We start from the raw sequence: 10,688 nt of genomic DNA, 5'->3' as shown, positions 1-10,688 counted from the left end.
AGTATGTAGCTGTAGAAGAAAGGAGAAAAATAGTATGTTTCTAGTCAATCACAGAAATATCTTAAGATTCAGTAGAAATAAATCATCCTTTACCTGTGACAGATCATACTATGACTCACCAGTTGTGGAAGGAGCGGTTGTAGTAGTTTGTGTGGTCGTTACAAGGGCGGTCGTTTCCGTAGAGGTACTGATTGAAGTTGCTTCAGATGCAGCTGTAGTGGCTGTTGTCTCCCCAGGACTGGAACTAGCAGTCTCTTTGTCGGTGGCAACTGTGGCTGTTGCATTTTGGAAAACATGAAAGAATGAGAATATGGTGGTTATTTTTACATGTCATCTCCTTCTCACCCTTTCTCACCCACCATGCTAATCAGGGCTGAGCTTGGAATTGAGGGCCATTGGGAGTGTCACTGTTCATTTCAGCATCCTCAAAAACTGTGGATTAGAGACTTAATATTTGATGCTTTCGGTTATTTTTACGTTACCCCTTCCCACCCCCGTCTCACTTCCTCTTCCTATTGGGAGTGTCACTATTCTTCTCAGTGACCTCAAAACCTATGGTTTAGACACTAATATCTGTCATTTTCAATTTTTTTCTACATGTCACCCCTTCCCACCCTTTCTTGCCCCCAATTCCTATCAGGGTTGAACATGGAATTAAAGGGCTTCAAGAGCATCCCTATTCATCTCAGTGACCTTGAAAACTATTAATTAGAGGCTAATATCTGTCGTTTTCAGGTATTTTGACATGTCACCCTCTTCCCACCTCTTCTCAGCTGCCTTCCTATCGGGACTGAACTTGGACTTGAAGGGCATTGGGTGTGTCACTATTGTTCTCAGCATCCTCAAAAACTGTAGATCAGATGCTAACATTCATTGTTTTCAGTAATTTTTACATTTCACACCTTCCCACACACTTCTTTACCCAACCTATAAATAGTTCTTTGTTGGACGAGTGGTTTCCATGCTCACCTATGGATTCGGTAATTCATAGTTCAATTCCCCACTCTGCCAACGTGGAAGAATTAGAAGTAAGTTATAATATTCCTTCAACTGTGGCACATCTCGTTAGTCTTATATGGTAATGTATCTAGGATAGTAAATTTTGTTTAAATGGTGACATTTTTGTACGAGAGTTTGGCATGGCTATGGGTAACTCCTTATTTCCTGTCCTTAGCAATATGTGCATGAAATTTTTTATACTAAACTATTACCAAAATTTTTGCCCAAAAAAGTTATATGGTTTAGGTATGTGGATGATATTTTCTGTATTTGGCTAGTTCACAAAAATCTCCAGGAATTTCTGATTAATCTCAATAATTTTGTCCCTTCTATAAAATTTACTGCATAGGAAGAAAGATATAGTAATTTGAACTTTCTTGATGTAACACTCCATGGAAATGATAGAAATTACATCTTTTCAGTCTTTCGAAAATCACCTAACATTGCCCCTTTTGTTCATTATTATTGCAATCACCATGAAAATTTAAAATCTCTCTTTTTTTTTTCTGGGATGTTCTTAAGGACTGTCTGTAGCCCACAGTTTATTGACGCTGAGATTAAAACTATTTATGATATTGTCTTGAAACTTGAGTACCCAAGGTCTTATGTAGATGTAGCATGGGAAAGTGTTAGAAAAATATTTTATTTAACTAACGATGACTTACTTGAAATAGTAAGCCATAGGTATTTCCTCAAATTACTGTATGATGAAAGCTTTTTAGAAATTCCTAGAATTTTAATGCTTTCCAACATAAATGTTGTTTTTAGTAATACAATCCTTGTATTTGACCCTGGAGGAAAGACCTTGATTTGAATTATCCTGAGGTTTCAAAACAGAAATCTATGTCTTCTTTGTCTATGAAGATATTTGCTGTGTAGGTTGTCTAAAAGTACTTGCTCATTACTTCTGTTTTATATAAATTTATTTTGATTCCAGATACTTGGATTTAATTACCAAGAATAACTTGTGATCCATCATAGGTGCCAAGGGCAAATGCTGTCAAACGAAATAAGTCATACATGTATTAAAGTGACCATTGATTTTATATTTCGAGAACACCATCATGGTTATTAGATTTTTAATATATTTTCAACTGATTTAGCTTACATGTGATCAAGGTAGTATGTAGCTGTAGAAGAAAGGAGAAAAATAGTATGTTTCTAGTCAGTCACAGAAATATCTTAAGATTCAGTAGAAATAAATCATCCTTTACCTGTGACAGATCATACTATGACTCACCAGTTGTGGAAGGAGCGGTTGTAGTAGTTTGTGTGGTCGTTACAAGGGCGGTCGTTTCCGTAGAGGTACTGATTGAAGTTGCTTCAGATGCAGCTGTAGTGGCTGTTGTCTCCCCAGGACTGGAACTAGCAGTCTCTTTGTCGGTGACAACTGTGGCTGTTGCATTTTGGAAAACATGAAAGAATGAGAATATGGTGGTTATTTTTACATGTCATCTCCTTCTCACCCCTTCTCACCCACCCCTCCTATCGGGCCTGAGCTTGGAATTGAGGGCCATTGGGAGTGTCACTGTTCATTTCAGCATCCTCAAAAACTGTGGATTAGAGACTTAACCCTCTTAAGCCGGGGCGCCCTAAAAAGAAATCAAAAACGTCTCCCGTATGCCGGGCCTGGTTTGGAGTGAGCGCGGAAGTGGAAAAAAATAATTTTTTCAAAAAATTACAGTGCCGCGTTACTTTTGTTTGAAGATTCAAAGAGTTCATTTTGGCTGGCTGTTTTTTTGTTCATTGCCTGAAGTTTAGAATGCAACCATTCAGAAATGAAAAAATAATATCATTATCATATGTAAATAATGCGATATATGGTAGCGAAAAAAAAAAACAAATTCATACATAATTGTATTCAAATCACGCTGTGCAGAAAACGGTCAAAGCTAACCAGTTACTTTTTTTTTGCGTTGTATTGTACACTAAATTGCGATCATTTTGATATATAATACATTGTAAAACAATAAAAGTAACACCGGAAAAATATTATCACAAAATGATGTACGAATTCGTAACGCGCGGACGCAAAAAAATATTTTTTTCAAAAATTCACCGTAATTCTAAATAATGTTCTAGAGACTTCCAATTTGTTTCAAAAATTAAGACAAATGATTGAATATTACGATACTGTAAGAGTTTTTTAGATTAGAATGCAGATTTCGACCATTTCGGACGAGTTAAATTTGACCGAATGTCGAAATTTTAATATATATATTTTTTCATATGCACATATTTCGAAGATGGAAAAAGCTACAACCTTCAATTATTTTTTATTGTATTCTTCATGAATTTGCGCACATTTTGATATATGAAACTCTATAAAAAGGCTAATATGAAAAGGAGCAAATATTAGGATAATGCCATGTACGTATTTCGGAGACTTGCGGCCGCGAATCGGCGCGCGGAGTGAAGGTAAATATATTTTCAAAAATTCACCATAAATCACAATATTGTTTTAGAGACTTCAAATTTGTTTCAAAATGAAGAAACATGACGGAATATTACTAGGCCGTAAGAGTTTTTAGCTTACAATTGCGTTTTTCAACTATTTCGGTAGAGTGGCAAATTTGACGAACTGGTTTTTTTTCTATTTATCGTGATTTATATGCAAATATTTCGAAAAAAGAGAAAAGCTACAACCTTCAATCATTTTTAGTTGTATTCTACATGAAATTGCGCACATTTTCATATATAAAACTTTATGAAACAGCTAATTTTAAATGGTGCAAACATTTCGACAATCGCACAAAAAAATTCTGATTTTTTCGGAAGAGTTACCGCGCGAACGTAATTTTTTTTTTTTTCATAAATTCACCATAAATCAAAATATTGTGCTAGAGACTTCCAAGTCGTTGCAAAATGAAGGTAAATGATTGAATATTACTAGAATATAAGAGTTTTAGCTTACAATTGCGTTTTTTCGACCATTTCGGTAGAGTCAAAGCTGACCGAAAGTTGAAACTTTTTGCACTTAACGTTATTTATATAAAAAATATTTCAAAACTGATAAAAGCTACAACCATGGGTTGTCTTTTGTTGTATTGTGCATGAAATTGCGCACATTTCCATATATAAAACTTTATGTAACGGCAAATTTAAAGGGTGCAAACATTAGGACAATCGCACGAAAAAATTTATCGGAAGAGTTATCGCACGAACGTAAGGAAAAAGTTTTTTCATAAATTCACCATAAATCGAAATATTGTGCTAGAAGACGTCCAATTTGTTGCAAAATGAAGGCAAAATGATTGAATATTACTATAATATAAGAATTTTAGCTTACAATTGCGTTTCTCGACCTTTTCTGTAGAGTCAAAGTTGACCGAAGGTTGAAATTTTTGCACTTATCGTTATTTATATAAAAATATTTCAAAATTGATAAAAGCTACAATCATGAGTATTTTTTAGTTGTATTGTGCATGAAATTGCGCACATTTTCATATATAATACTTCATGTAAAGGATAATTTAGAATGGTGCAATAATTATGTCAAAGTGACGAAATAATTTCCGAGATGTGTCACTGATACTTTTTAGTGCGATAAGAAAGAAATTCGCGCTTGCGCGCCTGCGTAGCGATTGTAAACAAAACAACGCCTTGATCCGTGAACTCCCAGCATCCCCCAAGGCGCGTGATACAAAAGTTTTCGGCTGGTAGGCCTATAAGTATTTTCCGCGAATTTTTAAAAAAACTTTTTTGAGCCGACGTATGATACGTCCAATCGGCATACGGGAGACATTTTGACTCGACGTTTAATAGTCCAATCGGCGTAAGAGGGTTAATATTTGTTGCTTTCGGTTATTTTTACGTTACCCCTTCCCACCCCCGTCTCACTTCCTCTTCCTATTGGGAGTGTCACTATTCTTCTCAGTGACCTCAAAACCTATGGTTTAGACACTAATATCTGTCATTTTCAATTTTTTTCTACATGTCACCCCTTCCCACCCTTTCTTGCCCCCAATTCCTATCAGGGTTGAACATGGAATTAAAGGGCTTCAAGAGCATCACTATTCATCTCAGTGACCTTGGAAACTATTAATTAGAGGCTAATATCTGTCGTTTTCAGGTATTTTGACATGTCACCCTCTTCCCACCTCTTCTCAGCTGCCTGCCTATCGGGACTGAACTTGGACTTGAAGGGCATTGGGTGTGTCACTATTGTTCTCAGCATCCTCAAAAACTGTAGATTAGATGCTAATATTCATTGTTTTCGGTAATTTTTACATTTCACACCTTCCCACCCACTCCTTTACCCAACCAACAAATAGTTCTTTGTTGGACGAGTGGTTTCCATGCTCCCCTACCGATTCGGTAGTTCATAGTTCAATTCCCCACTCTGCCAATGTGGAAGAATTAGAAGTAAGTTATGATATTCCATAAACTGCGGCACACCTCGTTAGTCTTATATGGTAATGTATCTAGGATAGTAAATTTTGTTTTAATGGTGACATTTTTGTTCAAAAGTTTGGAATGGTTATGGGTAATCCCTTAACTCCTGTCCTTAGCAATATGTACATGAAATTTTTTATGCTAAACTATTACCAAAAGTTTTGCCCCAAAAAGTTATATGGTTTAGGTATGTGGATGATATTTTCTGTATTTGGCTAGTTCACAAAAATCTCCAGGAATTTCTGATTAATCTCAATAATTTTGTCCCTTCTATAAAATTTACTGCATAGGAAGAAAGATATAGTAATTTGAACTTTCTTGATGTAACACTCCATGGAAATGATAGAAATTACACCTATTCAGTCTTACGAAAATCAACTAACATTGCCCCTTTTGTTCATTATTATTGCAATCACCATGAAAATTTAAAATCTCTCTCTTTTTCTGGGATGTTCTTAAGGACTCTGCTTGTCTGTAGCCCACAGTTTATTGACGCTGAGATTAAAACTATTTATGATATTGCCTTGAAACTTGAGTACCCAAGGTCTTATGTAGATGTAGCATGGAAGTGTTAGAAAATATTTTATTTAACTGATGACTAACTTGAAGATAGTATGATGAAAGCTTTTTAGAAATTCCTAGAATTTTAAAGCTTTTCAAGATAAATGTTGTTTTCAGTAATATTAATATAAAGAGTTCAATTATTAAAAATTCTCCTAAAGATGTTTCTGACTGCATCTATGCAATTCCTTGTAAAAAGTGTGATACAATATATTACGGACAAACTGGAAAATCACTTTCACAATGAGTCGAACAGCACTGATATTCAATGAGAACTAGTGAAATATCCAATGCATTAATCATACATACGAAAGACTTAGATCATCAAGATGCTTGGATTTAATTGCCAAGAATAACTTAGATCATCAAGATGCTTGGATTCAATTACCAAGAAGGACTTGTGATCCATCATAGGCGCCAAGGGCAAATGTTATCAAACGAAATAAGTCATGCATGTATGTAAATGACCATTAATTTTATGTTTCATGAACACCATTATGGTTATTAGATTTTTTAATATATTTTCAGCCAATTTAGCTTACATGTGATCAAGGCAGTATGCAGCTGTGGATAAAAAGAGAAAAATTGTATTTTTCTTGTCTGTCACAGAAATGTCTTGATAAGCAAAGAAAACTCTTACTATGACTCACCAGTTGTTGAAGGAGCGGTTGTAGTTGTTTGTGTGGTCGTTACAAGGGTGGTTGTTTCCATAGAGGTACTGGTTGAAGTTGCTTCAGATGCAGCTGTAGTGGCTGTTGTCTCCCCAGGACTGGAACTAGCGGTCTCCTTGTCGGTGGCAACTGTGGCTGTTGCATTTTGGAGAACATGAAAGAATGAGAAAATTGTATATTTTTGTCTAGAAACGAGTCATTCTGAGATGTGTTGGAAGATCTGGACGAACTGAACAATATGAAGAGGTGAATTCGTGGTTTATTACTGATCAGGTGGCATAAAGAACTTACAGCATCCTTCCAAATATATATATTGTGACGAAGAGCCAAGTATCTGGTTACTAATAATTAAATGAGTACCTCGCAACAGCCAGACACCTGAACCTTCACCACAGGTAAAATACAACTGAATACTCTAAAGGCAACAGTGATCCCTTAAACAACTTACCAGTATTGCAGAAAATCAGACTAATCTTATATGTAATTAAATTAATTAAAGGGCATCACTCCATCAACAACTTTAAAAGTCCAAGTATTTCCCCGATTTCAAAAGTCTTAAGTACTTCCCTGGTTCTAACTCACTTCAAGGACTCAATTACCACTCTTATGTTCCTACCTAAGCAAATACTGGTGAAAAAGAAAACACTTATAAATTTTGAGTTTGACTAAAATTTTTGTATTTAAAATTTTTATAAGTGAAATTCACAATATCATGGAAATATTCGGTTACTTGAAAACAACACAAAGTTTAATTAATGCTTGAATTAGTTAAGTAAAATTAAATCAAAATTAATTTATCACAAAAATCAAGAAAATTAATTCAATTTAAATTCAAAAGTGTTAAGTAATAAATAAAATTTGGAAATTAATTCACAAGTGCTAAATAACACAAACTTGAAAAGAATTCTAAGTGAATGCAAATTAATTCACAAGTGTAAAATTCAATAACATATGCAACGATTAATTAACGACAGCAATTGAAGTTCATCAAATAATGAATGCAAATGAAAACCCTGAAAAATGTGGAAAATACCAAAATTGTGAAAAGCACTAATCACACAGAATATATATAAAAACACACTTCAATAAGAAAAAATGGACAAATGCACAAAAAATAACTTCAATACAAAATTGGATAAATGCACATAAAAACCACTTCAAATGAAATAAACACAAAACATAAAAAATTGCAATGTGTAAAAATTGAAATCATTCTCCAAACCACTGTAACTATTAGTTGCAACTAATAAACCTTCCAATAACACATTATCTTGGTACCAATTGTTTTTGCTGCAACTAGTTCCAAATTTTTACCACACAATTCACAATATTCAACAAAAAAGAAAAAAAAAAAGGGCCGTTACACACCTGTACAATGTTTGTTCAGATTCCACAATAAGCCCTAAATAATACTAAATAACTCTAAGAAATACGAAATTTAAAAGTTACGTGTGACCAGTCACTGAGTATATAAAATTTACGTTAATTGTAAAATCAAATATGACGCGGGGGGAGAGAGAGAGAGAGAGAGAGAGATATGATTATGCCCCGAGGTCTTAAGTCTGAATGAATCTTCCTTTCTTACGGAAGCTTAATAGTGTATTTCGTCACACAAAATGTTTTGGGGCCGAGAGACAGTTACTTTCATAAAAATTATCTTTCAAAACAATATCTAAAGAGAAATAGGAATTACAATCACAAATAACAAATATTATTACATGATTTAAGACAATAAAAGTATTTTAATATGAAAGGAATAATCATTTATAAAGAGAGCAAAACTAAATGATGTCACTTCCCAAAGATGAGGTATGCTTAAACAGAAGATTCTAGAATGATCTTGCAAAAAAATGATGCAATCCTATAGGAATATAGTGAAATCTTCATGTGGCTTCTCAACAAAGACGTACACGTCCAAAACAGAGTCAAGCAAGTAAGATTGACATGTTATGAAAACAAAACGGAGACTTTTAGTTGTCCTTATCTCGTGTGATGACAACAATTTCTAGCTTGAACGGACAATGTTAATCTCTCTCTCTTTTCACATTCTACGTTATCGTAACTTTTAAATTATATCATACAAAATCTGAATATATATTTTTAGAACATCCTATAATTCTAAGCTAAATAAGGAATCTGAAAATGTTGCAAACACTTTTCAAACATATCATGGTTATAGAGAGGAAATATGTGTTTTGAAAACAACAGCATATAATATACCTCCCCCTAGGAGATTGGTTATCAAGGTGTTGAATCCAACAATTCACAATGGGGTAAATAATCAGCAACTACATTGTTTTTGCTACCAATGTGCTGCTCTCTTAAGTTATACTGTTTCAAGCACAAAGACCACCTGGTCAGTCTTTCATTATGATTTTTTGTTCGCTGGATAAATGACAGGGGATTGTGATCAGACAACACTAAAATTTCTTCATTCCTAGGTCTGTTCACATACAATTCAAACTTTTCCAATGCTGTGATTAAAGCTAAAGTTTCCTTCTCGATTGTTGAGTTTACGTTCTGATGTTTTTTTTATTTTTTTTTTTTTTTTTTTTTTTTTTTTTTAGTTTAGAAGACTTGAAGCACACTGGATGGTGGATATTATTTTCACCTTCTTTAACCCTTTCCGGTCTTGGGGCTTCTAAGAGAAGCCCACCATCTCTCTCATACTAGGTATCGAGGGCTTCTGACAGAAGCCCACCCCAACACCGTGCGTATCTTTGTAATAACTCGATATAGCGTCCCCAAAATTTATCCAGTACATAGTCTGTTCTCTTTACTTGACGTGTATAAATCAAAGAATATCTTTTCCCAACCAATCAATCCACAATGTGGCCCCGAAAATAATATTCAAAACTACGCCAAAAAACTGGCTTGTTTCTGGCGAGATCACCTCATTTCGCCCGCGAGTTTCCAAGGTGAAAGTCGCCTCTCGCTACTTCAACTGGCCTTCATTTTCTCACGTGTTTGTAACACTGTCACCAAGTCGCCCGACATCCCTAAATTTGACTAAGTAATTAGTGCTCTTCCCTCAGATCCGATATATAATTTTTCTGTCTCTGACGAACAATATTTTCACTGCAATCCATATTTCTAAAAAGTATTTAAAAAGATCAGTCGGCATACGATATGTAGCTGCGGTCAATCTTGTGATGAAATCGAAAACATTTCCTCCCCGTACATCAGAATGATGCCGATTAGTAAATTACCAATAAATCATTTGTAATTTTCCAGAAATAAATCCTTTATCAAAGCTCTTATATATATAGTAATGTTATTCAATGTAAAGCGAAAATGCAGAAAACTGCAAGTTTACTGAGAGAACCATAAAATATAAATTTGAAACAATCCCAATAATATGGCAACGATTGTAATGGTCCAGGTATATTTACAACCAGTGTGCGAACCTCTCGTCTTGCATATACCCATCCTGTCAACCCCGCTGACCCGGCCAAGCTTTCGTTATATTATAGTAAATATGGGAGACACAGAGAGGTATAGATGTACGTACATCTGTGGAGTTTATGCACGCAAACATACAAACACGGGCGCTCGCGTACAGGCGTACACACATATTTAAATGAGTGTGTGTATGTACGTTTGTTTATATGGTGTATGTATGTATGTGCGTGTGCATCATATGTGTATGCCTACGTACTCGACATGTAGGGCAAAAGTGTACACACTGCATAAACGAGTCAGGTTTATGGGAAGATTAATAGGGTTACATCGGTCAAAAGGGTTATGAACAATTGCAATTGCCATGCATAGCTGAATATATTTAATTGATAACGTGTGTACAGACATATTATATTTACAAATACATGAAACTTGTTTAATTAAGTACTTATTATAAATATAGTTATATACGTAATAGTTTTTACATAGTAAAAGGAAAGATGTGAGTATGAAATCAGTAGACCCATTGGTAATTGTCTCATGCCCATCTTCAACACGTAGTAGAGAATTCCATAAGTAATACGTGGGGGGGGGGGGGGGGGGGGGCGACACTTGACCATATCAAGGTCAGTGTTTTAATATATATTATATATATATTCGTGT

The 10,688-nt window shown here is 34.7% G+C and overlaps 2 protein-coding genes across 2 annotated transcripts in view; one reads left to right on the top strand and one right to left on the bottom strand.

The window, feature by feature from the left end:
* LOC135215923 (latent-transforming growth factor beta-binding protein 4-like) overlaps window positions 1-10,688 on the top strand; it is a 593,663-nt gene that overhangs the window by 417,510 nt on the left and 165,465 nt on the right. The gene's annotated exons all lie outside the window — the stretch shown is intronic.
* LOC135215324 (uncharacterized) overlaps window positions 1-10,688 on the bottom strand; it is a 76,832-nt gene that overhangs the window by 5,621 nt on the left and 60,523 nt on the right. Inside the window, exons 4-6 of the mRNA XM_064249884.1 lie at window positions 6,606-6,761; window positions 2,240-2,395; window positions 120-275 (exon numbers count right to left, since the gene is read on the bottom strand). Of these exons, the coding sequence (XP_064105954.1) occupies window positions 120-275; window positions 2,240-2,395; window positions 6,606-6,761 (468 nt within the window). The remainder of the gene's footprint in view (window positions 1-119; window positions 276-2,239; window positions 2,396-6,605; window positions 6,762-10,688) is intronic.

This window comes from Macrobrachium nipponense, chromosome 5, assembly GCF_015104395.2.
Source record: "Macrobrachium nipponense isolate FS-2020 chromosome 5, ASM1510439v2, whole genome shotgun sequence".
Classification (NCBI taxonomy): domain Eukaryota; kingdom Metazoa; phylum Arthropoda; class Malacostraca; order Decapoda; family Palaemonidae; genus Macrobrachium; species Macrobrachium nipponense.
The sequence above is the reverse complement of the archived record's forward strand: the minus strand, read 5'-3'. Positions and strand labels throughout refer to the sequence as shown.